Source organism: Malus sylvestris, chromosome 15 (genome assembly GCF_916048215.2).
Source record: "Malus sylvestris chromosome 15, drMalSylv7.2, whole genome shotgun sequence".
Taxonomy (NCBI): Eukaryota; Viridiplantae; Streptophyta; class Magnoliopsida; order Rosales; family Rosaceae; genus Malus; species Malus sylvestris.
This window is the reverse complement of record NC_062274.1, coordinates 8,758,459-8,782,229: the sequence shown is the minus strand read 5'-3', so window position 1 is coordinate 8,782,229 and position 23,771 is coordinate 8,758,459. Positions and strand designations below refer to the sequence as shown.

General features: G+C 37.9%; 5 protein-coding genes across 5 annotated transcripts; 2 read left to right on the top strand and 3 right to left on the bottom strand.

Moving 5' to 3' along the window:
* Positions 1-325: 325 nt before the first annotated feature.
* On the top strand, positions 326-877 carry LOC126602624 (uncharacterized). The gene has a single exon (XM_050269546.1). It carries the CDS (start codon positions 326-328, stop codon positions 875-877), a length of 552 nt encoding a protein of 183 aa, XP_050125503.1.
* A 1,313-nt stretch (positions 878-2,190) lies between these two features.
* On the bottom strand, positions 2,191-3,415 carry LOC126602051 (EG45-like domain containing protein 2). Its single transcript, XM_050268864.1, has 3 exons — positions 3,034-3,415; positions 2,507-2,789; positions 2,191-2,385 (listed from the first exon to the last, which is right to left on the bottom strand). The coding sequence occupies exons 1-3, from the start codon at positions 3,167-3,169 to the stop codon at positions 2,379-2,381; spliced, it is 426 nt and encodes a 141-aa protein (XP_050124821.1). The 5' UTR covers positions 3,170-3,415; the 3' UTR covers positions 2,191-2,378.
* Positions 3,416-9,397: 5,982 nt separating this feature from the next.
* On the top strand, positions 9,398-12,623 carry LOC126605781 (adenine nucleotide transporter BT1, chloroplastic/mitochondrial-like). The gene is made up of 3 exons (XM_050273215.1): positions 9,398-10,445; positions 11,304-11,465; positions 11,546-12,623. Exons 1-3 carry the CDS (start codon positions 9,897-9,899, stop codon positions 12,014-12,016), a joined length of 1,182 nt encoding a protein of 393 aa, XP_050129172.1. The 5' UTR covers positions 9,398-9,896; the 3' UTR covers positions 12,017-12,623.
* Positions 12,624-13,002: 379 nt separating this feature from the next.
* LOC126605785 (uncharacterized protein At2g34160-like) lies at positions 13,003-14,833 on the bottom strand. Its single transcript, XM_050273218.1, has 5 exons — positions 14,575-14,833; positions 14,356-14,404; positions 14,018-14,080; positions 13,861-13,925; positions 13,003-13,332 (listed from the first exon to the last, which is right to left on the bottom strand). Exons 1-5 carry the CDS (start codon positions 14,701-14,703, stop codon positions 13,228-13,230), a joined length of 411 nt encoding a protein of 136 aa, XP_050129175.1. The 5' UTR covers positions 14,704-14,833; the 3' UTR covers positions 13,003-13,227.
* Positions 14,834-15,340: 507 nt separating this feature from the next.
* LOC126605780 (cellulose synthase A catalytic subunit 1 [UDP-forming]) lies at positions 15,341-22,325 on the bottom strand. Its single transcript, XM_050273214.1, has 14 exons — positions 22,057-22,325; positions 20,958-21,153; positions 20,680-20,861; positions 20,302-20,383; positions 20,029-20,215; positions 19,626-19,892; positions 19,176-19,521; positions 18,593-18,730; positions 18,381-18,506; positions 17,788-18,000; positions 17,421-17,685; positions 16,942-17,138; positions 16,486-16,836; positions 15,341-16,325 (listed from the first exon to the last, which is right to left on the bottom strand). Exons 1-14 carry the CDS (start codon positions 22,135-22,137, stop codon positions 15,738-15,740), a joined length of 3,219 nt encoding a protein of 1,072 aa, XP_050129171.1. The 5' UTR covers positions 22,138-22,325; the 3' UTR covers positions 15,341-15,737.
* Between the last annotated feature and the right edge of the window lie 1,446 nt (positions 22,326-23,771).

Genomic DNA, 23,771 nt, shown 5'->3' with positions numbered 1-23,771 from the left:
CTATTGTAAATTAATTTTATGAACATTTTAATCTAAAAAAATTTAAATTCAGATAAATATTGAAAAATCACTAAATTTTCCACAAAGCAAGACTTCAACTTTCACCAATCTTTCAACCTTGGGCTAACTTTCAATTCACCAACCGTTCAACACCAAACTTTCAACTTTCACCAACCGTTCAACTTTCATCAATCATCCTTTATATAAACATATGTCCAATGTTTGTTGATCACACAACCTTTCAACCCTCAAACATCCTCTATATTCACCAATCTTTCAACTTTCAAAGAGTTTTTGTTTCCTAAAAATCCTCAATATCTCATCAATGGGTGATAGAAGAAGGCATAGCATGGCAATGCAGATGGCACAATACCAAGCAAGGATCGAGATTGAGGATGCAGAATTGTTCAACGCCGAAGTTGAACTTGTCAACTCGTTTATGCAATCTGAGCACCATGGCGAATCTAGCCATTGTGGTTCTGTCACGGGGCATTCATATGTGCAGCGTGACAGAGAAGAGTGTCATGACATAATGATGAAAGATTATTTCATCGAGTGTCCGAGATTTCCTGCTCATGATTTTCGGAGGCGGTTTCGGATAAGGAGAGAGCTTTTTGAAAGCATCTTGAACGCAGTTGTCAATCATGACCATTACTTTGCAAGGAGGCTAGATGCCGTAAGCCGACAAGGTCTATCACCTCATCAGAAGCTCACATCTGCTTTTTGCGTGCTAGCTAATGGGTGCTCTGCATACTCAATTGACGAGTATTGCCGACTTGCAGAAAGTACTGCTATTGAGAACCTGAAGTGCTTCTGTAAGGCAATTAAATGTATATATGGAGCCACTTATATGGTTAGAACTGCTTATTTAAATTAAAGGCAATTAAGTATTGCCGACTTGCAGAAAATGCTGTTTATTTAAATTATGGTTAGAACTGCTAGTGAATAGGGGTTCTTTCCTTGGATGATATTGGAAACAAAGTTTACTACTTTCTATCTTAAGTACAACCATTTGAGCTGGCCCGACTCAACACAAGCATGATGAGGAATATTTGGAAGTTGGGATCGTGTGAGAAAATTTTGTGTATTATCGAATACATTTAGTAAGAGGACCGAGTCTTGTGAAATTACATAATTAATTCAAGCATTCGTGAAAATGTAGCATGCATCCAAAAGTTGATTAATTAGTGGCCATATACCAGAAGCAGAGATGTAAAAAACTATGTGTAAAATTGATCAGATAGTTCTTAGTTGCAGTAGTGGACATGATAATACACCACACATCATCCCACTCATCAATTATGATACAGTTGTTTGAGTCCTAAATTCCTAATAAGACGCCTAGCTTGTTGAAAAAGGGCTACAAGCCTACAAAACCATGCACATTCCGTTTTGTTTAGGACCACTGTTTTGTCTTTTGACTCAGTGGAGGTTCCATTTCGATAAGGTGCATGTGGCTAAAATAGATACATTCCACTCGTGGCTAAAATAGATACATTCCGCTCATGGCTCAAAGTGGAGAAAACAAATCAATCCAGAAACAACGAACTGTTTACACAGATACGACAGGGGATGCAATAGAGGACCGGGTTGCCCCTTTCCAAGTAAAGCCTTTAGCTACTAGCCAAACCTTTTCCTTCTTTCTTCCAATGGATGTTACTTTGGATGTATCTTAAGTAATCATACACTGTTTATATAAAAAAGTTATAACACATAATAATGCATAATTGACTTGAAATATTATTACCGTGACATCTACCTTGTATGTAAGAAAGGAAGTCAATACTGCATAGTGACTGTCATGGGCAAGATGGATAAGTACGGTTGATTAGGTGCTAAATGAAACACGTTTAAGGGCTACAAAATAATTGAGTAGAACAGAACTAGATCATCCAATTCAAAATTAATTGGATGATCTAGAGAGCAATCTCCATTAATTATGTGGTGTATTACTAGTATCCGTGGCTATGTCGTGTATTAGATTTTGCATCTTCAAGTATAGTCTAGTCTCATCCCCAAGAAAAAAAAAGGATATGTACGAAAAGTGTTGTTATCATTTTCCTATTTATAAGCATAGTACAAAAACTAATCGGGAGCGTGGTTTCCATTATGATTAGTAAACGTGACATAAGTAATGTTATTTTTGTTTTAATTGGGATGTGGATGTATGATAAAAAATAATAATAAAAATAATAATAATAACTCTGCATATCATTTTATTGAAGACTAATGGACAAACTAAGAAAAGGTAGTATCAAATTAATATTACAATGTTTCTCTTATCATTATAAACTTGAGTTCAAGATGAACTACAAAGCCAGTATAATTGATAATATCCTCAGCTGTACGTGGTCATCATATATCTGGTTCAGGTGATTTCATATCCTGAAGATCAAACCATCGACATAAATATTAGTGTATGTGTGTGTGTATATATATGTATGTATATATAAGGAAAATGAATAGTAGAACTATAAGAGAGTGTAAAGTTTGTAGAGATATTTACTGGACATATTCGACGTTGATTCGTGTAGAAGGAGAGTGTGAGATCGCTGCAAAAGCATCAGTTGACATTGCTACTGTAGAAGGGCAAGGTGATTTTTTGCAAAGATCAACCACCTTCACGTCCACCGTAGCACCACCCTTGCAGGGTTTATTACGTCCACTCAGGCACCTCAGTCTATATCGCCTTCCACACGCAGCACCATTGTCCCACAATCCTTCACTCACCGCCACAAACAGGTTCCCCGGAGGGAATTGGTCTTGCCTACTCCCAAAGCACTTTGTAGCTGCACAACAATTACAATGGCATTAAGAAAAATGAATTGTCATTCATAATAGACCAGTTAAGAAATAGAGCATATATAACCTAAACTATATGTTTTTAGCAAAGTATCAGACATGTTACGTTGTCAAATTGTTAATCAAAATCATAAATAAATGTGTATGTAGTTCTAATTCACAATCTTTGATGACATAACATATTGGATATCTTTATCTTCATTGCGTTGAATTAATATGTTGTTTGCTCACGTATGTAAGGAGGACCGTAGGAAGTTGCAGTGCCGATATCACCAGAGACTAGCCTTACGTCTCTGCAGAATAAGCTTAACACTATTGACATGACTAAGAGCCTCATGTTCACAACTAAGTTAGAAAACATATACATTCGTTTTGGGCATGGCTATATATAAAGGCATTGGAGCTCCTCGCTCTCTCTCTCTCTCTCTCTCTCTCTCTCTCTCTCTAGATTTAAAAATGTTCAACTGCTAAAAAACTGTTCTGCGATGGAGTAAGAATCATTCGCAGGTTGAAAAATCAAGTCAAACAGTTCAACATCTTCTAGAGTAAGGATACTTGCATGCATCTCTCAGGATGTCAAAAGTGTCATTGGCATGCCCAGGGGTTGCATATGAGTCCTTATTCCTCTCAGCCTTTTAAAGCTGTCATGGGGTTCTTTCAGAAAAGGGTATTAACTACCTCGGAAAATATGAGCTAATTACGAAGTCTCATGACATAAAGTAAAAAACATCACATGAAAGTAAAGTTTTTTTGGACGAAACACGAAAGTAATGTGAATGCTGCTTTTTAGAACAAGACTTGGCTGCTCAACAATTAGCAGCTACTCTTGCTTATACCTAATTTTATGTGAACACGTGTTCAAATTTTAATTAAAAAAATCAAAACTTAAATACGTGTTTACATGAAATTGAGTATAAGCTGGCTGTTGAATTGTTCAGCAGCCAAGTTAACAATTTAGCAGCCAAGTTAATTCCTGCTTTTTAAAAGAAAGAAAAAAAACATGTCAGAAGCACTTTACTAATTTAAATTTGCTTTTGCAAATGCCGACGTTAGAAGGTGATAGTGACTCTGAAATGTACCAACAATCAGTCTTGTGAACGCAAATTTTTTTATAAATCATTTAATTGTGAACTATTTTTGGTACCCTTTTTTCATCAATGGAAGCATGGAAAATTTGAACCTGAGACTTCAACGTTTAGAAGGGATCAATGTACCTTAGGCTAAGAACTAGTTGATTTTTTTTACTTCATGTATATAGAAGAGAAAATCCAAGCCAAACTAGGCACTGTGTATGAACATGATAGAAGTGACCAAACCCGCTAATTACAGCATACTGTCAAACTTTCTTTTTTAATTAACATAATGATATTTTAAACAACTCTAATTTATGAGAAAAAGAAATCGAACTTGAGTGCAGTGAGCACACTGGCTTAACTAACCGATCTAATTCGAACTTGAGTGCCACTGGCTTAACTAACTGATCTAACCAACATCTGTCATCTAGTCTCGACAATTGATGACAACTTAGATAGGTTGGAATTCAACAAATTTAAAAGTAGTAGTTATACAACTTTTGACCATTTGATTAAAATCTATCCTTTAGTGATTTCCGGAGCTACCGATACAATTATGCTTTGGAGATCCTCATCCTCATATGAAAGATTGCAGCAATCTCTTTTGGTTTCCAGATCAAGTTTGCGTTTCCAATCCTACTGTTTTCTCCAGGCCTCCCTTCCTCATTGTGCACACAAAAGCAAGGGATTTCAATGTCCAAAGTTTGGAACAACTTGGGATAGACATGATCATATATGATCTAGTACACTGACCTAATTCCTCCATAGATTAGAGTAGTTTAAATTACCGTTTTGTCAAAATATAGAATGTACTCTATAAATTCGTATTCATCTACATTTTCGTCAAATAGTTGATGCACGAAAGATTGAATTCAAGTCCGCAAGCCAACACAAGACAATATGTTTTAAGTTTTTCCGTCAAACAAAAATAAGATAAATGGTAATCTTTGATACAAATTCCGCGCTACCATTGGACGAAGTTGAAATTGTGCCAAGCCACTTAAGCCGGAACAAAGTCTCTAAGGATATTCTTAATCCCTTTTTTGCGTGTAAGTTACAAAGTTTAAAATTAAATTTTCTTATTTTTAACCACATATGCATATCACTATGCACTCAGAGTTTGAAATTTCATTTGGGAAAAAAAAAAAGAAAAAAAACATTGTCACTTAGTACTACAATCTAATGATATGTCTTCACTTGTAAGTGAGATCTCTTATATTCGATTATCATCATAGGCGAATTTTAACCAAGTTATTGCTAGATCATTATGAGGCTTAACACAATCTCTTTAGTGTAAATAATATCATTTGTTATAAAAAAAAAATAAAAAACCCATTATAAGATATTGGCCGGCACCAGGAGGCCCTAAAAGAATTAAAAATAACGAAAAGTTGAAATAGCATGAAAAAAACGTGTTGGTTCAATCGGGACTGCCTAGCGGGCCATGATGGATCCAAGTGGCACCGACCTGTTATCCTTCCACCGCCGAGAGCGGGAAATGATCGTTGCTCTGTGAAGCCAGCCTTACGCGGTGCCCTCCACTCTAGGAACCAGGAAGCCCAGGCCTTCGCCTAAGCTCCACGGCCCAACTCCCAGCTTGGAATGGGCGGGCCAGAAAAGAGCCACATCGGACCCGGCCGGCTTAAGACAGAACCAGCGTCCCAACACCTTAATGTCCCCACTCGGGTTACAAGCTTGCGTTGCTAAGCTCGACGGGATGTGCGGCTTGTGCACAACATATAAAGCGTTGTTTATAGCTGCTGATTGTCGATGTGAGACAAGTTGTAGTTGTTGTGGTTCTTCTCTCTTAACTTGTACTTTGGCAACTCAAAATTTTGGCCACATTTAATCAAATTGTATTTCTCAATCGCAACTTCGGGAGTTGAGATTTACGTTGTTGTGGACAAACATTAAAAAAAGGATGAATCGACAATTAAAACTCCCAAAAGAAAAAAACTCAAAACGACAAGTGGTGTTCCTAAAGTTTAGATTCTGCATACTCTCACACAATTATCTTCCCATTTCTTTTTATTGAAGGGTAAAATTTCAAGTGATCATGTATATGGATTAAAGTTCCTGCAAGAAATTAAAAATAATAAGATTACTCAGTGTTAAGAAAAGGAAGCACCATTAGAACTACCTGGTGTGGGAGCGAGTGGGGTGATGCGGCTGTAGGTTGGGTAAGGACACTAAAACACTTGGATTTTGCTTCTGGAGGAGATGAGACTAACGCCGATCAACTAATTGGATCGATACAATCAAATCAATCTCATTTAAATGTTGATAATTATCAATTTAAGTTTTGACATTCACCATGCAACTCAACTCACTTATATTTCACTTGTGATTCATCAAATTTAGCAAAGATGATGAAAGGAGGAGTGCTTGCTGTGTTTTTCCTTCTCTTTTGTTTAAGCACTGACACAACGCTTGGCTGCTTCCGATTCCAGCTCTCCTGCTCCACCCAAAACACCGGCTCTCTCTCCCCATCCTAAGCTTGAAAAGTTCCTTGGAGCTTACCACACTGCTTCTGCTACTTGTTACGATGAGATTTGTGTATCTTATCGGACTCGAAAACCGGCCATTCAACAAGATTGCTGTAATGCCATTGTCGAAAAGGAAGACGATTGCATTTGCGCCAACTATGTTTTCAGCGAAGTCAACATTTTTTCCGAGTTTTGTTGCACCACCACTGCTCCGGCAATGCGTCGCCGGCACCACCAAAATCAGCACCACAGATGTTTAAATGAGTCAGATGATTTGGGATTTTGGTATACGCCACAAAAGCATTCGAATTAAAACAGAGATTTACGGTAAAGAAAGCAAAAAACATACAAAAAGCGTTGGTTCAATTGGAACGGTCCAGCGGGCCATGATGGATCCGGGTGGCACCGACCCGTTATCCTTCCACTACCGAGGGCGGGAGGTGATCGTTGCTCTGTGAAGCCAGCCTTACGCGGTGCCCTCCGCTCTAGGAACCGTGAAGCCTGAGCCTTCGCCCAATCCACACGGCTCAACACCCGGCTTGGAGCGGGCGGGCCAGAATAGAGCCACGACAGACCCGACCAGCTGAGACCAGACCAGCGTTCCAACACCTTGATGCCCCCACTCGGGTTATAAGCTTGCGTTAATTAGCTCGGCGATTGGTGCTCTTTGCTCAAGGTATATAAAGCTTTGTGTTTAGCTGTTTATAGCCGATGTGGGACAAATTGTAGTCCTGGTTCTCTCTTCACTTGCTCCTCTATTTGGCAGCTCTAAACTATGGCCATATTTAAATCAAATTGCAGTTTTAAATATAAATTTATGGAGTTAAGATATACATTGTTGTGGAGAAACATTAAAAAGGGTTAAATCGAGAGTTTGAAGCTCTTTCCCACCATCAAACTCCCCATGTAAACAACTCAAAACGACCTTGTTTTGATTGTTTCATTCTTTTCTCATCATATCCTCACACAAATACAATTTTTTTTTCTAATTTAGGTTTTGGAAAGTTTCAAGTGATGAGTGATATATGCTGAAAGAAATTAGATTTCTCAAAAAGTGTAGCAAAAATCACCATTAAAGCTAGCTTGTCAATATTCCCATTTTGCATCCAAGCTTGTGCAGGTTTTCGAAAGGCAATTGCTATTAGCACTCCAAAAATTTCATTTGGCACTCCAAACTTTCTATAATTATAAATAAAAGTACACTTGTGAGAAATGTAGAATGAGATTTTTGGAATGCTAATAACAATTCGCTTTTGAAAAAACCAGATACAGCAATTAGTATAATTCATAATTATCGTAAAAAAAATTATTACTTAATTCTCTTAACTTGTGTCTCACATTTTTCCTTCAATTAATTATGTCAAAAACAAAAATCAATCCGTCATCTAAACGGATCACTATCAAATAGTTCGATTCAAATTGGGTGATCACATATTCTGGTAAACAAGCTGATGAGAACCAAACAATTCAATGTCGGGTTAGTTCAACTTGTTCATTGGACATCAAGAAGTAGGTTTATGACATGTTGGTTTGGCAACGAAAAGGGGAGATTCGGATTCAAAATTTTATATATGAGAAAATATTTATTCAAGTACATCTGAAATCAATTCACAACACTCATAATCAAGTGCGGTTAAGTGTGTGAGTGAGGAAGATCATACATCAAACTAAGACGTTACAGTGACAATATTGCAAACCAATCATGTTACGCTATGTTTAAAATTTAAAAACATGTGGTGATGTGTTATTGATTTGGAATGCCATGACGTCATCTGGAGGATGCAAGTCCTTCTCATGTGGAGTGAATTGGGGGTGGTAGAATTGTGAGGTAGGGATAGGACACTAAAATCACTTGGGATTTGCTTTTGGTAAGGATGAAATTGCTTTCTAACCATCAAAATACATTTTGACTGTGTATGCTAGACAAACTTAGACATTTTCGCCTATTTACTCCATAAACTTGTAAGTCATGTTCATTTCCACCCTAGACTTTTATTTTAGCCAATCATCCCGTTAAACTCTTACAAATATCCAATTGCCATACCATCATCAGATTTTTCATAATTTTCACTCATTTTTCCCTCCACATCACTTGGACAACAAATAAACCACTTAATAGGATAAAAACGTCATCCATATCACTTGGACCATACGTGAACCACTTAATAGGGTATAAAAACGTGATTATTCTGCAATTAGATGAGTTGCTATAATAAAACACTGATAGAATTCGTCAACAAAAAAAAATATTGAGTAATAGAACAGTGAGAAGGTAATTGATGAAGGAATTGGATCCCTTCTGGATCTCCTCTCTGGGGATCCTAAGATCAAAGCACACAAACCGTTAATAAAAAATCGTGCGGCTACAATTTAATGTTTTTATATTTTTTAAAAGTAAAATAATCTTGTTTTACGTGAAAAATATAAAAAAGAAAAAAATTATGGTCGCAGGTTTTTTTATCAACAGCCCGTATGCGTTGATCTTTAGTATCCCCAGGGAGGGATCTGACGAGGATCCAAATCCATTGATGAAGGTGTATATAGAGGTATTTGACTGAAATAAAAGGTCATGGTGAATTTTGAAAAAGTGAAACAATTTTAGGTGTAAATCTACGAAAACTTCAAAAATCAGAAATGGTTTTATTGTTATAGTTATAGTACCCGATTTTCGAAGAAGCACGTGCTAGAAGCTTTTTCAACTAGCACTTAGTGCTCTTTTAGAAAACAGGTTTTCTAATAAAATTTCATAACTATTTTAATGAAAACGATTTTAGTAAAAAAATGATTATGAGCAAAAGTATTTTATAATTATAAAAAATCTACAAATTATGCCTATTTATAAAAGAAAAATGTTAAGTAGATTTTTCTGACACTTCATATTTTTTTTTACACATTTTATAATATTTATAAATAAAATAACGTTAAATTGTAAAGTAATAGAATTTTAATCTCACTGAATCTGCTTAGTATTTATCTTTTTAATAAACCAAAAAGAAAAAATGTGAGTCAATCCTCGAGCAACCCAAACGCGACCATTGCTTACTCAAGTGAGAGAAGTAGCTTTACGAACCTGGACGCAAAACCTAACTCCCTTTTCCGTTTCCCCTTCCCCATCATCACCCACCTCAAGAGCCACCACCCCACCAAACCATTCCTATTCCCCACACAGAAATAGAGAGTGGGGGCAGCGACTGTGTGTGAGAGAAGCAGAGAGAGAATCCAATTCCCACCTACCTCTCTCTCTCTCTCTCTCTCCCTCCCTCTCCCCTTATTTTTCTCTTCCTCTCTCACTCCTCCTCCCCCTTTCGTTTTTATCGCCTCCTTTTCCGAATCAGAACAAAACCCAAATTCTGTATCCCCATCTGCTGTTTGTTCCTCTCACTCATCTAATAAAAATGGATTCTTCGATTACCCATTTGCTAAAAGTCGAATCTTTGCCTCTCAAGCACTGTGAATCCGCTTGAAACCGTGGCAGATAATGCGAGTGTCTGTCACTAAGCCATAGAAGAAAGCGTTTTACATTAGGTTTTGATCAATGGGTAGGAAGCAAATCCAAGTTATCGATGATAAGAGTGATGGGTTTCTATCTGTTTCCAATTTGGGAAATTTGGGATTTCAATGGAGTCCCGAAGAGGGGGGTTACCATCCCGGAGGCTTATTTGCAAGCGTTAGCCAAGTGGGGATGGGCTTCGGGGTCTCGCCAGACCCTCCCAATCCACGACGTGATGGCGGGGCCGTGAAGCTTCCGTATGCCGAGCAATACATGAAGTATGTGGAGGGGATTAAGAGTTTTGGGGTTGGGGAAGAGAAAGAGGTGGTGAGGAATAAGAAGGGCGGTCTTAAATTGAAGATTAAGATTGCTAACCCTTCACTGAGGAGGTTAATAAGTGGTGCAGTAGCCGGGGCAATTTCACGGACGGCTGTGGCGCCATTGGAGACGATAAGGACTCATTTGATGGTTGGGAATTGTGGGAAATCTACTACTGAGGTCTTCAATGATATAATGAAAATTGATGGGTGGAAGGGGTTGTTTAGGGGAAATCTAGTCAATGTGATTCGGGTTGCACCGAGCAAGGCGATAGAGGTAGGAAGATTTCTTTCGTATTAACTTGTTTTAGGTGAATGACATGTCTGGTATCTTCAACTTGTATCATATTTACTTTTGTGTGCTTATCTTGTCAGTGATTTGATTTGTTCTGTTTTAGGTGTAACTAATGCATTAGTGTCAAGTTCTTTTTGATGTAATATGGGTTCTGCTGGTTTCCCTTTGTTTGTTGAAACTAGGAGCAAGTCAAGTTTCATACTTTTTCATGTGGCATTTAGTTTCTCTGAACATATCAAGGGCGTCCCATAAGCATTGAGCAGTCGGTGAAATTAATAATTGAGAACATTTCTTATTTAATCCGAAAAGCTTGGCCTTTGGGTTCCACAAGGTATCATGATGTTTTTTCTATGGGATCACAGGTCTTTTTTCAGAGTTGTTTTCTCACTGTCAATCATGTAGTATGATGTAGCTTTTAGTTGCACGTGTTTGTGCTTTTCATTCTAGTCAAATGATCTGCATTCTGCAAGGTATGGTAAACTACTTTATGCAGAACTTCAAGGAGGAACCTTGTGTGAATTGGAGAAATTGAATTCGTTGCATGGTGCTCTTCAGTAGTTATAGAATGGGAAATGCTGGGGCAATTTGTTGATTTAACGTGCTAATCAGTTCTCCATTTGATCATTGAGGAGAAGCACTATAATATTTAAGGCACCCTGTTCAATGTACTATAGCTGTTGTATTGTGTGTACATGTTATGTTAACGCAAATTTGGCGAGAAAATCAGTTGGAACTTCCCTGCATGAATATGATTTTGATTACAAAGATTTAAAGATTTCAATTCTGCATGTTTAATTGGTTTTGTATTTGAATTTCTGCTACCTTTTTTTTTTGTGGCAGCTGTTTGCTTATGATACGGTTAACAAGCAACTGTCACCAAAACCTGGAGAGGAGCCCATACTTCCAATTCCTGCCTCGTTAATTGCAGGTGCTTGTGCTGGAGTGAGCTCAACAATTTGCACATACCCTCTTGAGTTAATTAAGACGCGGCTAACCATTCAGGTACGTAACGATTAGCAGAAGTGTGTGCCTATCTCAAGTATGGCTGTAGCAATCACATAACTATGTCATTATATTTGCAGAGAGACGCTTATGACGGTCTTCTGGATGCATTCTTAAAAATAGTGCGAGAAGAGGGACCGGCAGAACTCTACAGAGGTCTTGCCCCTAGTCTTATTGGAGTAATTCCATATGCTGCCACCAATTACTATGCTTATGATACATTACGGAAAGCCTATCGCAAGTTTCTCAAGCAGGAGAAGATCGGCAACATTGAAACCCTTTTAATTGGATCAGCAGCCGGTGCTATTTCAAGTACTGCGACATTCCCACTTGAGGTGGCACGCAAGCACATGCAGGCGGGAGCCGTGAATGGAACACAACATAGAAATATGCTTCACGCCCTCACCAGTATACTTGAGAAGCAGGGGGTTGAGGGTTTATACAAAGGGCTAGGCCCGAGCTGCATGAAGTTGGTGCCTGCGGCAGGGATTTCTTTTATGTGCTACGAAGCATGCAAGCGGATACTGGTAGAGGAAAAAGAGGAAGAATAGAATACTTTCCTGAGAAATAAATTAATATTACATATCGGTCCTAGCAGTGGTAAGGACACGGGATAACTTATCTCCGACACAGGTTTACTCGCCCATTTTCTTCTTTTGATTGCTGGATATTTATTTTCGTTCCTTCACATTTTGCAATTGAGTTGAGGGGAGCCTTGTTTTTCAAGAGGTTAGACTTGATGCTTTTGAGGATTAATTTGAATGGCATTTGGCTTTTTTCGTCATTAACTGAGTGAGCAGATTACTGTTGACTTGATATGTTACATGCGGCTCCAAGGGTGGACACATTGTACGCATGCATTTCTTTGTGGGGTGCTCTTTATTTATTGCTTTGGAGGATTTGCCAGCAATTCCCTTTGCTATCCTTGTCCTTGCATGTCAGCTCGTGTCGCCATTGGGGACGTACACTGCCGAAAGGCCACTACTGATTGGGTTGTATGTGACAAGAAATTATTGCATGGTACGGGAATGATCTTAAGCATAAGCTCCTTATTTGTATTATAACACGTGAATAAATTATATCATGTGACATAATTCCGGACAATAATCTTTTGCTGCGGACACTGCTTAGCTAATGCACACCTTCAACTATTGAGCCTTTTGATTTCTCTCTGTTTCTCTCTGTTTCTCTGAAGGCTGGCTGCTCACAACTACTTAATAAGGAAGGGTACACGATTGCACATCCAACACATCCAATTCCAATAGGCCTGTACTTGTTCTCTGTCTAACTCACCTTTCTAATTTGTTGAACATGCAAAGGGGACCCCACAATGGGGGAAATCTCAGCTATCACAGTTGTATGTTATCTTCCGTACGTCTCTCGTCACGTGACTCATTTTAGAAATAGACACAAGGGAGAAAACAACCGGTAACAATGAGAGCGGTGCGGGGGCAACCAATAATTTCACTTTAGGGTTCACTTGCCAACAACCGGCAGAAAGAAGCAATACAAACACCAGATTCACACGCATTCTAGATGTCGAGCAGAAGGAATGTCATTGGTCTACTAGAAGAGCATTTCAAATTCACAACATTCTAACACAAATGCCGGCTTAAACAACGAACCTAGGAACAATTTGAATCTTTTGGTAGCAGAAATAACGGTATTCTACACCAATTCCTAAAAGAAATTTTATCACAGCTAAATAAACGCCACTAGAGAGACGAATCTAAGAACAAAAGTCGGACATCAGATATATGTTTCAACTCTGCTCGTACTCAATGCCTTCCTCGGCAGCAGCAGCTGCAGCAGCATCAGCAGCCATTATCTCGTCGAACTTCTCTGACTTTCCGAGCAGTATTTCAATCTAAATAGCAAGGAATAACAAGGAATCACATTGTAAGGTCAAATTAGAAACTGAGAAAATCAAAGAGCAGAATGATTAAACCAACTCTGAAACTCATAAATTACTCGCAAACAACTTAAAGAACAAACCCTGGTTAAACAAGCACTTCACATGTAAAAGGAGGAGCAGAGAATATATTTTTACAATCAGAAAGAACTAAGCCAACACTTTGCCTTGAAGGTCTGACAATTCAATTAATGAGATCAATTATCGAGAGAGTCGGATATCTAATATATTCCAATACCATGTCCATGCCCCGAAGAATGGACACAACATTGTGCACGAGCCAGTAGTTGATTAAATTCAGAAACAAGCAAACTATGAAAACTACGATGCCCCATTTACGAGAACAAGCACTACTTTATTAATATGAAGCTCCTTTTCTTTCAAACCATTAAAACTATATTTGCCCATCTTAACGTTCACCTATAAGGTTCGTTGCTAGCATCTAACAATGTTTCTAGAATCCCCTACTTTGGTGCATATTACCTTTGCCTTTTGAATTGGCCGCCCTCCTGCATCCTCCCTCATGTTAATTGTCGAAGTCATGATTCCTGTATGTGTTGCATACAACAGCAAGTTGAAATATACATGAGGAACAATTACTACACAAGAAAAGGACTTCAGAAAGGCACAAGAACAGTACTCTTCTCAACGGCCAATCCATTATTCTTCAGAATCTCGGCAATGGTAACCACTGTGGCAATAGCTGCAGATATACAAGCAAATTGTGAATCCTTAGTACACAAAAGATACAAAGCTTCCACTTCAAAAATAACAAATATAATGAACGATTTGACACGGTCGAGAAATGATTATGGAAAAGCCAATGCCTAGGCAGCGTTACAGTTCTGATCCATAAGCGCACTCATGACAAGAGAGACGATAATCAAAATGAAGACATAAAAGCATCGACAACCCAATAATAACCTAACTGAATTACCGAAAAGAAAAAAAGGAAGGGCTAAGGTAATGAAACAGTACCCATTCCGAGAGCGGAGAGCTCCACCTCGTTGTTCTGCTGCATGTACCTCTGCAAATACCAAATTGAAAACCACTGAGTCACTCAAAACACACACACTACTGTAAGTAAGAATAAACATGAATACAAGATGAAATCAACAAAAGTCTGCAGCCACCAAAAAATCGACAGCGAAACAGATGAACAAGGAGAAAAGGGTTTTTGGATTTGGTTTTTGTTACCTTGGCGAGATTGACATAGAAGAAGACGGGCTTTTTGGTGTTGGAGACTTGGATGCGATTCTTATTGTTCTTGTTGTACGATGCGTCTGTAATTTGCAAGTTGTTCACTTCTTCTGCCAGACCCTCCATTGCTTCTTCTTCTTCTTCTTCTTCTTCTTCTTCTTGTTTGGCTCTGCAGAGAGGGAGAAGAAAAACCCTAATTCCTCTTGTTGGACTACCGAAGGTTCCGAGGGGGTTTGAAGAAGTGCTCCAGTCCAGTCCTATTGGCTCTACAAGTCAACAAGCCGTTTTACAACTCAATCTTGCCGAAATGACATATTTGCCCTCCCAATTTATTTTTTTACTTTCACTGGTGGTGTTCAACTTAGTGTACTAATCTAAACTACGTAAAGGAAGATTCAAATTCGATACATAAGGGAGCACATTAGCTCTCACAAATGCGGCCTTGTTTTAGCATGATGTACTTTGCTACTTTAGTGGTGGTAATATGGTATGATCGAGAAAAATTTGAATAAGACAACCTAATTAACCAGCTAATCAAATCACTCTCACAAACGGTGAGTCCCCGCGCATTAAAAGTTGGTACCCAAGTGCACTTGGATCCGTTTGCCGGAGGAGTGCTAGTCATCTAGCTTGTCAAGCTGTACTACTCAAGTTTTTCTCCGTGCTTCATCAGAGCATCAGTCATGCGATTGTGAATATGTTTGCAACAAAAAGTGGCTGCATGGTTATTGTGTTCAACCTATATGAACTTAGGAACATAGGCTTGTTCAATGAAAGAATCAGTATTTCAATTGTAATGCTTACATCGACCAAAACAAAGCTTGTCCTTTAAAAACAGACCGATTACTGAAATAAATAGCTTTCTACATCCTCCCCTCGAGTCCTTGACAACAACCATTACAACAATACTGCACAACAAACAATGGCTAAGATCATCAAAGTTCAAGAAAACATACTTCAGTAGCGAACAATAAATACTAGACAAGGGGACAATAAGAACGATACACAAGGCGTTCTCTCGTTTCTCTTCCACCTGACTCCCTTTTGGATGAGGAGACCCTGTGTACAAGTTCAGTCGACGATTTACTTGATTTCTTGTATATACACACTGATGGTGTGGAGAGATGCCGGTTCCACAAAATTATTGTATTTCAAATGAACTAACAGTTGATGCCACATTGACCGTTTGATGCAGCTTTTGTCTTGTCCGAAGTGAATGGGTCGATGCGCACCCACAACAAGGAAAATATTGATGCAAGAAGAATAGACCACACGATGACGATTGTAGGGGTGCGATTTTGCCGACCCAACAGACCCTTCAAGAATGGATACAGATGTGCTACGACCCATAGGGCGAAAAACAGTTTGCCGAAGAGTGGACCCCAAGATTGGTAACCGCTATTTATGGCATATGAAACACCGGCCACAATACCTACCATGTTCACAAGAAGAACCGTGGTTGGAGGGATGAGAAGTGATGTCCATTTGAACACGTACAGCTCAGCAAAATCCCCATCCTCATCAGATGCCTTTGACGTCACAGTGAAGTTGGTATCAATCCCAGCAAGAACTTTCAGGAGACCTTGGAAGACAGCGAAGAGATGAGCTGATGTTCCTCCAATGATCCAGAACTGTTCGTTTCTCCACCAGTCTTCAATACTAACTCCACTCCACCTTAGCTCAAGGATACCGGTTGCAATAATAGAAACAAAGAGCAGAATGAACCACATGCTAGCGAAATTACTTATCTGCATAAACATTCAACAAATTTAGTGGCTGCCCAGAATGATGATCTGGAATGTGAAAAGCCTAAAGAATCATCTTAATGAATTCTTCCAAAAGTTGCAGAATTAGTATTTTTTTTTTTTTTTATGTTTCAAGTAAGATCGACACAGAACCAGTACTTACCTCAGGAATGATAAACTTTTCTGTGAGAAGGCAAAAGGCAGGAAGTAAACAGTATGCAATCAGTGGTATAGATGTGAGGGGGTAAACGATGGTATTGATGTATGCAAGTCTCTCCAAAAGTTTCAACTTGCCATTGTAGCCATACCATATGGGACAATGCCTGCTGAGCAAAATTTCAATGGAACCCAAGGCCCATCGAAGCACTTGGTTCAAACGATCAGAAAGATTGATGGGAGCAGAGCCCTTAAATGCTGGGCGGGGAGGCATGCAATAGACTGATATCCAACCACGAGCATGCATCTTAAACCCAGTTAAAATATCTTCAGTCACGGAGCCATAGATCCATCCAATCTGGTGACAAAACAAAATGTCAATTATTGTGGATCTAAAATCACAAGTTCATTCATTAAGTATTTTTGGAACAAGGGCTACTAGGACCTATATCGCTATACTGACCTCTTTTCCCCATTCACTCTTGTCTTCATATCCACAGCTAATAACATGTATGGCTTCCTTCAAAAGAGTTGCAGGATTGGTTGTAGGCGGAATGCCTCCTTGTTCCATGAATGTGGCTGCAATAAAAACTGGTGATTGACCAAAACGCTTCTCTAAGCTCTTCTGGGACATAAGAAGAGTCCTCTCATCATCATAACCTGCAGAATATGAAGTTATCTCTGTCAAATTTGCAAAGCATGGATCCATCAAAGATCATTTTGTTTTTCTGTTAATCAAAGATCATTTTGTTTCTGTTAATTCTATCAAACTCCGAATAATTTTATTTCTTTTTAAGTATTGTCAAATGAGCAAAATTGTTAAAATTTTCCTTGTTATATGTGATGCAAAGGACACAATTTCATGAATAACTCACAACATTACTGTACGCGGTAAGATATTTGGAGAAAATAATTTAAATAAAAAAGATAATAAGAAGCGACCTTCAACACCCTCTTCAATGTCTTCCATATTAAAAATGGGAATGGTGGATTCCGTTCTTTTAACCGCCCTTTTCTTGTCAATATACTTCTTATTGCTAGTCTTGTTCTTCTTTCTTGAACCACAACAACTCTTGACAATAATGTTTGGTTGCAAATCTTCCTCAGTCAAAACCGGATCGTACCCATATAGAGCTTGTCTGTTGAAACAACAACCAGTTCCCACATAGACTGGGCCCTGGATGCCATCCAGCCCTTTCAAGTTGATCTGCAAGTAAGATGAAATAAGAATGTATTTTAACAGAGTGTATCCATACTAACTTTCAGAGTGATATTAGTAACTGGTAGTTATAAATCAAGTAGCACATACATCAAAGAAGACAATGTTCCGATTGGCATATCTATCGTGCAAATCAATGCCATCAAATCGCTGAGGGAACTGGACATAGCAGGTCTTCTTCCCATAAGCTGGGTCCATCATGAAACACATGGCTTCCTTAAGAGCTTTACTATTATTGAAGTAGTGATCACAATCGACATTCAAGAGATATGCACCATTTGTCAGGACGGCTGAAACTCGAATCTACATGGCACATGGTGAACCAAGTTAGAAAATCACAATGGTTTTGGTACCGACTTCAATTCATCAGGGAACAATCTTATCTTACTAAACTTGTTTAAGAGACTGACATTTTGTACCATAAAATGTGTCATGGTGTAATTGATCAAGGAAATATTGAGGGTTCTAACTGGTAAAGGAAATTTTGAAGATCCTAATTGGAAAAGAAATTATTGAGGATCCTACTTGGCCAAAGAAATATTGAGGGTTCTAACTGGTCAATTTGGAATTTGTCCAGCTTTAGCATAAATGTTGACAAAGTATAGTTCCAAACAAGTCAAACCACTGGCATTACCACCGAGAAAAGAAAAATTATATCATAATCAATTTGAGGGGAAACAAACCAATGCATTCATTGCTCCAGCTTTTTTGTGATGCTGGAATCCAGGTCGCTTCTCACGAGAAACATAAACAAGTCGAGGCAGCTCATTGCCATCAGTATCAAGGCCCCCACTGTGGCCTAAGAAAACCTGTTCTTCCACACGATGGAAAACTAAATTAGTATGAAAGCAAGAGGAGGCAGAAACCCAAATGCACTGGATAAAAATCCAAGTACCTGGATCATTCCTGGATGGTCCCTAGAGTTGTTCCCAGGCCATGGAGTCCCATCCTGCATTGTCCAACCTTCTTCAGGCATTTTCTGTGCCTTGGCAACTAAGGCATTGATCCGAACCTTGAATTCTTCATACTCTCTCTGTGGGAAAAACAAAATGCATTGAGACTCCATTCATAGTGCTAAAAATGAATGTAAGTTTACCACAATCTGCTCTCTAAACATCCGTTAACTCTCTTAGGTATAATTAACTCACGATTTCAAATTTAAAACTATTTGAACGGATTGCAGCAATAATCTACCAAAGCATAACACTGTGTTTCATTTTCCTTTTGTGCACTAGCGTCAAACTTCAAATTATAAGCAGGATCAATCAGGATCAATCAATGTTTTAAAGCTGAAAATCAGATGGGAACTGATATTGCTTTAAAAGTAATGCACCACTACAAGGATGATTATGTTATTTTAAGCAGGCAAGATATGCAAAGAATTGCAATAATAATCCTGTTTGAAATAGCACAAAAGAAAGAATCATGTACTAACTAATTTTGAGAAACTATGCAATATTGAACCTGCGTGCACTCACCTTCATTGCTCTACGCTCTTTTACAAAAGAAGGCTGTATCTTGTCCTTTAAGTAATCAATCTTTTGGGCAAAATAAAACTCAGGGGCTCTAGGTTCAATGTTGTGTTTCTTGCAAAAAGGTACCCACTTCCTAGCAAACTCCGCAGTTTCAGAAAGAGATTCAAATGTAAGCATTGCTGACCCATCATCTGAAACATAGCAAGAGACTTTGTCCACTGGATAATCCACAGCAAGTATGGACAAAACAGTGTTAGCCGTAATCAGAGGAGGCTCTTTCATGGGATCCACTGTACTGACGAACACATCTATGGGAGCTAACTGGGATGGCTCCCCATCACGATCATACCTGCATGGCGAAAACTATGTTTAGGTAAATAAAAACAATAATGAAACTAATATTTTAAACCTCAACAACTATAGATTGTCACAAATATTGCAAAGTTGGCCAACCTCAGTGCGAGCCTATCAAGATAGGTCTCACGGTTAATGGGAAACCATTTTGGAAACTGATCCAGAAGCCAGGATAAAGCAAACCAAATCTCACAGATGACTGATGTTAACCATAATGGATATGCATCTTTCACTGGGTGAGTTGCACGGTATTGCAAGAAGAAACCCAGAATAATAAGCCGGAGTATGATCACAACACGATAAGGTGTCAGATGAGATGAAGAAATAGGCACAATGCGACTCAAAGGTTGTCTAGCATCATCAGCCCTGAGAGGAAGCCAAAAGAAAACAAAAATGTCATTATCAAGGAATATTTGCATCATATGAAACACTTTTCATTCCGGTTATCTATAATGTGAAGGAAAAATGCTTGCTAAGTATAGCTTTTACTCAGGAAGCTCACATTTGGAGTTCTTCACCATTTGAACCAGTGCCTTCCATGTCCCCCTTTCCTTCAGCGTATTTATTAGTCATATGCATCATATTTTTGTCCTGTTTGAGTTTCCAGCCTTCAACCCTTTCTTTCCAGTCAACATTTCCTAGCCCATAAGAATTCAAGTCCTTTGATGGGTCCACTATTCTTACTGGAACTGCAATAATAAATAATATTATCAGATAACTATTTGAACAAACCAATTATCAGAGGACTTTTTGTGGGAATGTAATTAATTTGTACCTGGCTGTCGCGGATCCAAAGGACCTGATGTAGTTCGCACAGATTGGTTATCAGGTGTGGCACAGGGAATCTCACCAGACACCTGAAGGAATTAAAGCATAAGTTAAAAAGCAAGATTGAAAAGAAATGCAAATCATAAAAGACTTGTACTGTAGTTAGAAACAGTAATTTCACCTAAGAGTACAAATACTCCAATTTACACAAAAGAGGAGCTAGAAACACTTCCGTTCACACGTGTTACTTGTAGTATCAAATTAAAAGAAGCGCCAGAGAATCAACCAGCTCATCTCCAAGAACTTGAGAGGTTTTTATTTTTATTTTTACAATATTTCAGAGATAAATGTGCGATATGAAGAAGTTTCATTGCTAATCGCTTACCGACTGCCCATTCGTGAGAAGGGGGATCGGCTGTTGAGATTCATGTCTCGAGGAAGATGAGAGATCAGCATCTTCTCCTTGCCATTGGCGTCTGGCATTGCTAGTTCCTTGCGCATAATTGAACTCATTCTCCAGATCATCAATGTCATCCTCATCATCATCTCCATCCACTCGAGGACTCCCTAAAGGACATCAGTTTTATTAAATTCATTTCAAGAATCATATCTAAAAGTCAAAACAGTAGGAATCTATTGAGATAATGAAAAAAACAAGCGAACCTTTGTGCCTTTTATATCTAGTCTTGCACTGTGGGCAAGCCTGGTTCCCATCTTTCCGCTCATACTCATAACAAGGTCGACAGACTGGAAAGGCACACTCATTGCAGGCAACAAAGACATCACCGGTGGCTGTAACTCCAACGGTATCACCACAGATCTGACATATCTGCCCATTCAGATTCTTTACGGGTTTGGGCTGCATCACAGATGTTCAAATTCATTACAGGGCAATTCATTGAAAGTAGCAAGGAATTTGATATGCTTCTGCAAATATTCTGGGCTTTTAGCAAACAAAAAGGTTCTGTTCTAATAGTAAATGTTGCAATAAAGAAACTCAAAGAATGCACGCAGTTACCATTATCAAAGTCTTAATCAATCAATCACTTCAGAATTTCACATCAAGTAACGTTAAATTAACATATGTAAATTGACATTGTCAGTCGCATATAACGTAAACCACCATGCACAACAAGCAGTTCAGCTCAAAGCTCAGCTGAGTTAAGAAAACAGATCTCAGGGATGTGTTAAATGTTATAAAGCTGGAAATTACATTGCGGTAGTTTCGTTAAGTGGACATGAGCTTAATTCAATTGCGATTTTGCGATCACCGAGAATAGAGGATTAAATATCAATATCTTAGATTTATTGTCGAAAATTAAGATAACCTCAAACTACAAAACATTCCTTACAAAACTAATAGTAATTAGATTGGGTTGTCAACAAGTATCGGCAAATACAGCTATAAACATCAAAGATTAAAAATTTCTAGGACCTGATTAAAATTACATTTATTATTCCCAAACTATTCAGAAAGCACACAAATTTCCACAAAAGATCAGAGCTTCAACTAATCCAAACTCAAATCTCCAACTTTGACTCCAACATCGCCTCCCCTAGTCTCAATCAACACTCAAAATCCAATCCAAAGCCTACCCACTTCCGATTCAGTAAAAAAAAAAAAAAAAAACCCACAAAAATTCACTGAAAACTCAGTCCCACCAGATCCACACACTCCACAAAAACCCACATCCAAAACAACACAAACCATTAAAAAAAAAAAAAAACAAACAAAATGGGTAGCTCCAAAAACACAATTTACCGCGCTATCTGAATCGTGGCGAATCCGAACGAGCTCGTTCCTCTTGTAAGAGCCGGCCACCAGTCCCGCATTGGCTTCCATGGCTGCTGGCCCCCTCAATTCTCAAGCTTTTCTGAGATTTCGATTCAGCGGTTTGGGATATCAGAAAGGAGAGAGATCTGTCGGCAGAAGAAGCTGTCAAATTCGTCGCCCGTTCACTACGACATCTCCACACTCTCTCTCTCTCTCTCTCTCTCTCTCTCTCTCTCTACTAATGACAGCTTGCTTTCTCTTTGCTTGTCTTTTTATCGCTATATTTTCTGTATTTTTTTATTTTATTTATCATTACCGGATCAACCGACATCTCGCTTTTAAGTCCTTGTATCAATGTACAGTGAATCAGTGATGCAGTCTTTTTGTCTTGTTATCACGTTTTTTAATATTAATTTTATTTTTTGGGTGGAATTATTTCTTATTTTCTTTTTCTTTATTTTTTAAGAGATTTTTTTGGTGCATGCATATATATATATATATATATATATATATATATATATATATATATATTTTTTTTTTTTTTTTAAATATTTTTATTTTTGTACGTTTTTTTATTGATTGTGGCAGTTAAAGCGAAATTGCTCATAATTTCTTAGAAAAATTAATAAAAAGGATTTGAAAATTTTGAGTTTTAATGATAAGGACAAAATAAAGGGTAAAGTGAATAGTATAAGGATTGACTTTTTAGTGTAAAAATGTGGTTTTTCGTTAAAATGAACAGTACCGGATGCTTTTCATTAAAGTTCCCTAATTTCTTTGAGTTCAAAAGAGGTAGATAATCGTAACTTATCATTAGTTGTCTTATTTTTTTTGGAAAATCAAATCAAATCAAACATTTTATACATATGTTATACACATACGTATGTATTTTTCATGCTTGAAAGTTTCAGTTATCATGTCTTGGGCGGGAGCATTTTTGCTTACCACCATAAACTATGGTATATATTCATCATACACCTAATCAATTGACACATGTCATTTCACTTAACTCTAGTTAACTTTCACATTAAATGTTAGTTTTTTCAATTTTGAAAAAAAATTAACCAAGATTAAGTGAAATGACATATGTCAATTGATTAGATGTATAGTAAGCATACACCATAGTTTATGGTGGTGAGCAAAAATGCTCCCTGTCTTGGGCATAGCTTGAACATAAGAAATTATATATGTTTCTTGTAGGTTCCACACTTCTGTTGGCATTCAAAATTCAATGCTTTAGTTAGAGGGTCATTACCATGACTTGAATTCTATTATCCTCGTAAGTCGTAACAACTTTGATTTCAGTGGTTGCGGAAACCTCCTCTTTATTTAGATAGTGGTTCAAGCCATATCCACATCAAGAAATGTGATTAGTGATAACACCATTCCTAATTATTTTTACTTATTTTTTTAAAAACGATGACATCGTAATTAAATAAAATTGCAACATAACAGCAAGCATGTATTTGGTGTACTCAAAACATGGTGATACAGTAAGTATAATAATACAATTAGTTCAACATTGAAAAATAAATTTTTTAATTAATTGTATTATGACACATAGTGTACCAAACTATGAACCGGCATATTGAAATGGACAAGGATTGTCTGCCCTCCGTGTCCTCCTATTTGTATGGTCATGGTTAAATCATATCAACATTTTATATTACTATTCATTTTTATCTTATTATCTCTATGAAAAA

Coding starts and splice junctions, on each gene's coding strand:
- LOC126602624 (XM_050269546.1), top strand. CDS start 326: ATGGGTGATAGAAGAAGGCATAGCATGGCAATGCAGATGGCACAATAC.
- LOC126602051 (XM_050268864.1), bottom strand. CDS start 3,169: ATGTATATGTTTTCTAACTTAGTTGTGAACATGAGGCTCTTAGTCATG. Junction 2,790..3,033: donor CTACGGTCCTCCTTACATAC/GTGAGCAAACAA, acceptor ATTGTTGTGCAG/CTACAAAGTGCTTTGGGAGT.
- LOC126605781 (XM_050273215.1), top strand. CDS start 9,897: ATGGGTAGGAAGCAAATCCAAGTTATCGATGATAAGAGTGATGGGTTT. Junction 10,446..11,303: donor CACCGAGCAAGGCGATAGAG/GTAGGAAGATTT, acceptor TTTTTGTGGCAG/CTGTTTGCTTATGATACGGT. Junction 11,466..11,545: donor AGACGCGGCTAACCATTCAG/GTACGTAACGAT, acceptor TTATATTTGCAG/AGAGACGCTTATGACGGTCT.
- LOC126605785 (XM_050273218.1), bottom strand. CDS start 14,703: ATGGAGGGTCTGGCAGAAGAAGTGAACAACTTGCAAATTACAGACGCA. Junction 14,405..14,574: donor TCTATGTCAATCTCGCCAAG/GTAACAAAAACC, acceptor TGGTATTTGCAG/AGGTACATGCAGCAGAACAA. Junction 13,926..14,017: donor TGGATTGGCCGTTGAGAAGA/GTACTGTTCTTG, acceptor CAACACATACAG/GAATCATGACTTCGACAATT.
- LOC126605780 (XM_050273214.1), bottom strand. CDS start 22,137: ATGGAAGCCAATGCGGGACTGGTGGCCGGCTCTTACAAGAGGAACGAG. Junction 19,522..19,625: donor CTTGATAGGCTCGCACTGAG/GTTGGCCAACTT, acceptor TTCGCCATGCAG/GTATGATCGTGATGGGGAGC. Junction 18,507..18,592: donor ACCATCCAGGAATGATCCAG/GTACTTGGATTT, acceptor GTGGAAGAACAG/GTTTTCTTAGGCCACAGTGG.